Source organism: Lactuca sativa, chromosome 2 (assembly GCF_002870075.4).
Source record: "Lactuca sativa cultivar Salinas chromosome 2, Lsat_Salinas_v11, whole genome shotgun sequence".
Classification (NCBI taxonomy): domain Eukaryota; kingdom Viridiplantae; phylum Streptophyta; class Magnoliopsida; order Asterales; family Asteraceae; genus Lactuca; species Lactuca sativa.
Window position 1 is genome coordinate 138,680,437 of NC_056624.2, and position 2,089 is coordinate 138,682,525.

The 2,089-nt window shown below is 35.1% G+C and overlaps 1 protein-coding gene across 1 annotated transcript; it reads left to right on the forward strand.

The window, feature by feature from the left end:
• Nucleotides 1-618: 618 nt before the first annotated feature.
• On the forward strand, nucleotides 619-1,509 carry LOC128132396 (uncharacterized). The gene is made up of 2 exons (XM_052768943.1): nucleotides 619-918; nucleotides 1,003-1,509. Exons 1-2 carry the CDS (start codon nucleotides 619-621, stop codon nucleotides 1,507-1,509), a joined length of 807 nt encoding a protein of 268 aa, XP_052624903.1.
• The last annotated feature ends 580 nt before the right edge of the window (nucleotides 1,510-2,089 follow it).

Genomic DNA, 2,089 nt, shown 5'->3' on the forward strand with positions numbered 1-2,089 from the left:
ATCTTTTGACCATTTGAGTGCAACAGTTTAAAAAAAAATTAATTATTAAAAAAAACAATTTATTATCCTATAAATACCTCCTATTTTATTTTAAAATTTTCACACTTTCTCTTCTCCTCTCTACATACTTTCAATTATCTTCAAAAAAAAATATGGATCCTTTCGACTCGTCCGATGATTCAGATGACGATATTTTCTTTAGGATGATATATCATTATTACACTACCGACCTGCTACAACCAGACTCAGCCCCGCTACTAACAAGACGTGCGATGTTAAACAGAAATCGCGAGGAATGACACGAACATCTATATCGCGATTAGTTTGCGGATAATTGTGTATACGGGGCGAAGGACTTCAAAAGAAGATTTCGTTTGAGTAGGGATGTGTTCTTACAAATCGCCAACGCCTTGGAAAGCCGGTATCATTTCTTTACTATATTTTTATAAAAAATAAATAAAAATGTACTACATGTCTCTTTAATTTTACAACATATGCAATATATTTTTAAACTATAGTTAATTTATGTTTAGGTACGGATTTTTTCAATTAAAATATGATGCTAGAGGTAGACGCGGGTTTACAACGTTGCAGAAATGTGTTGCGGCCATTCGTTTAATGGCTATGGGGGAGTCACCCGACACCATGGACGACTATATGAGAATGTCCGAAAGAACTGCAAGAGATAGTTTGTATACATTGTCAAGGGGTGTAGTTGAAACTTTTGGTGACGTGTATTTGCGGAAACCTTCGTTGCATGATTTGCAAGAATTGTATGCGGCGCATGAAGAACGCCATGGGTTTTCTGGAATGATCGGAAGCACTGATTGCACACACTGGAAATGGAAAAATTGTCTGGTAGCATGGAAAGGGCAATACGCAAGTGGTCATCACGGATCACCTTCTTTGGTGTTAGAGGTTGTCGCTTCTCAAGATTTATGGATTTGGCATGCATTTTTTGGGGTTGCGGGTTCCAACAACAACATCAACGTTCTTGATCAGTCGCCAATATTCGACGATCTTTTGAATGGAAAAGCCCCGGATGCTCCTTTCACGGTGAATGGAAACGAATACAAATATGGGTATTACCTTACAGATGGAATATATCCTCAGTATTCCACATTCGTGAAGGCATTCCGCCACCCGGTTGAAGAACGAGACAAATTTTTTAAGAGAAGAGAAGAAGGAGCACGTAAGGATGTGGAACGTGCTTTTGGAGTGCTGAAGGCGAAGTGGCATATAGTCGAACATGCATCACGACCATTGGATTTAGAAACTTTACGATATATCATGTATGCATGTATCATAATGCATAGCATGGTAGTAGAAGATAAAGGACAAAATATTGCACACTATATCCCAACGGAGCCCAGACACGTTCAGTTTCAACCAGGAACAGCAGATTATTTGCATCGCGTTGTTGACATTCAAGACACAAATAAACACAGACAACTTCGAGAGGACTTGGCGAGTCATATCTTCTATGGTAACAATAACGATAACGAATAGCGTTGTATTTTTTTTTTTAATTTGGATGTTATTTCTTTTTTTGTTTGTTTTTGGATATTATGTGTAATTTAGTCTTTATGTTAATTTTAATTTTTAGAAATTTTTAATTGTTTTCTGTACTTTTTAAACATTATGTTTTATTTATTTTTAATTTAAAAAATATTTGTCTCAATTTAAAAAAAATCGAAATAAATAAAATAAATTATAAAATGAAAAAAAAGTTGGTGTCATAACAAGATATAACATGTTGTCCATTTCCTCACTTGGTGTTATAACACCATTGATGATGCGGCATGTGATATGGCACCAAAATGGTGTTGCATCTAGTTGTCCACACCTTATGGTCTAATAGGAGAACTAAGGCTAGCTTATTACGTATGCACGTTATTCAAACCTCACATTAATATTTGCCTTTTCCCTATGCTATTGTTACAAAAAGACATATTTAATGAATGTCACTATGTACTATCTATACATCGCCTATTACTTGTGAGGCAATATAAACTATTCAAGGATTTGCCTTTCTACAAAATAGACCACACAATAGTATAATTGACAGTCTAATTATTTAAGAAATATT

Bases quoted from the DNA above. Each gene is read 5' to 3' on its own strand.
- LOC128132396 (XM_052768943.1), top strand. From the start codon at position 619: ATGGCTATGGGGGAGTCACCCGACACCATGGACGACTATATGAGAATG. The intron at 919-1,002 runs GTTGTCGCTTCT...GTTCTTGATCAG, and splicing joins CACCTTCTTTGGTGTTAGAG to TCGCCAATATTCGACGATCT.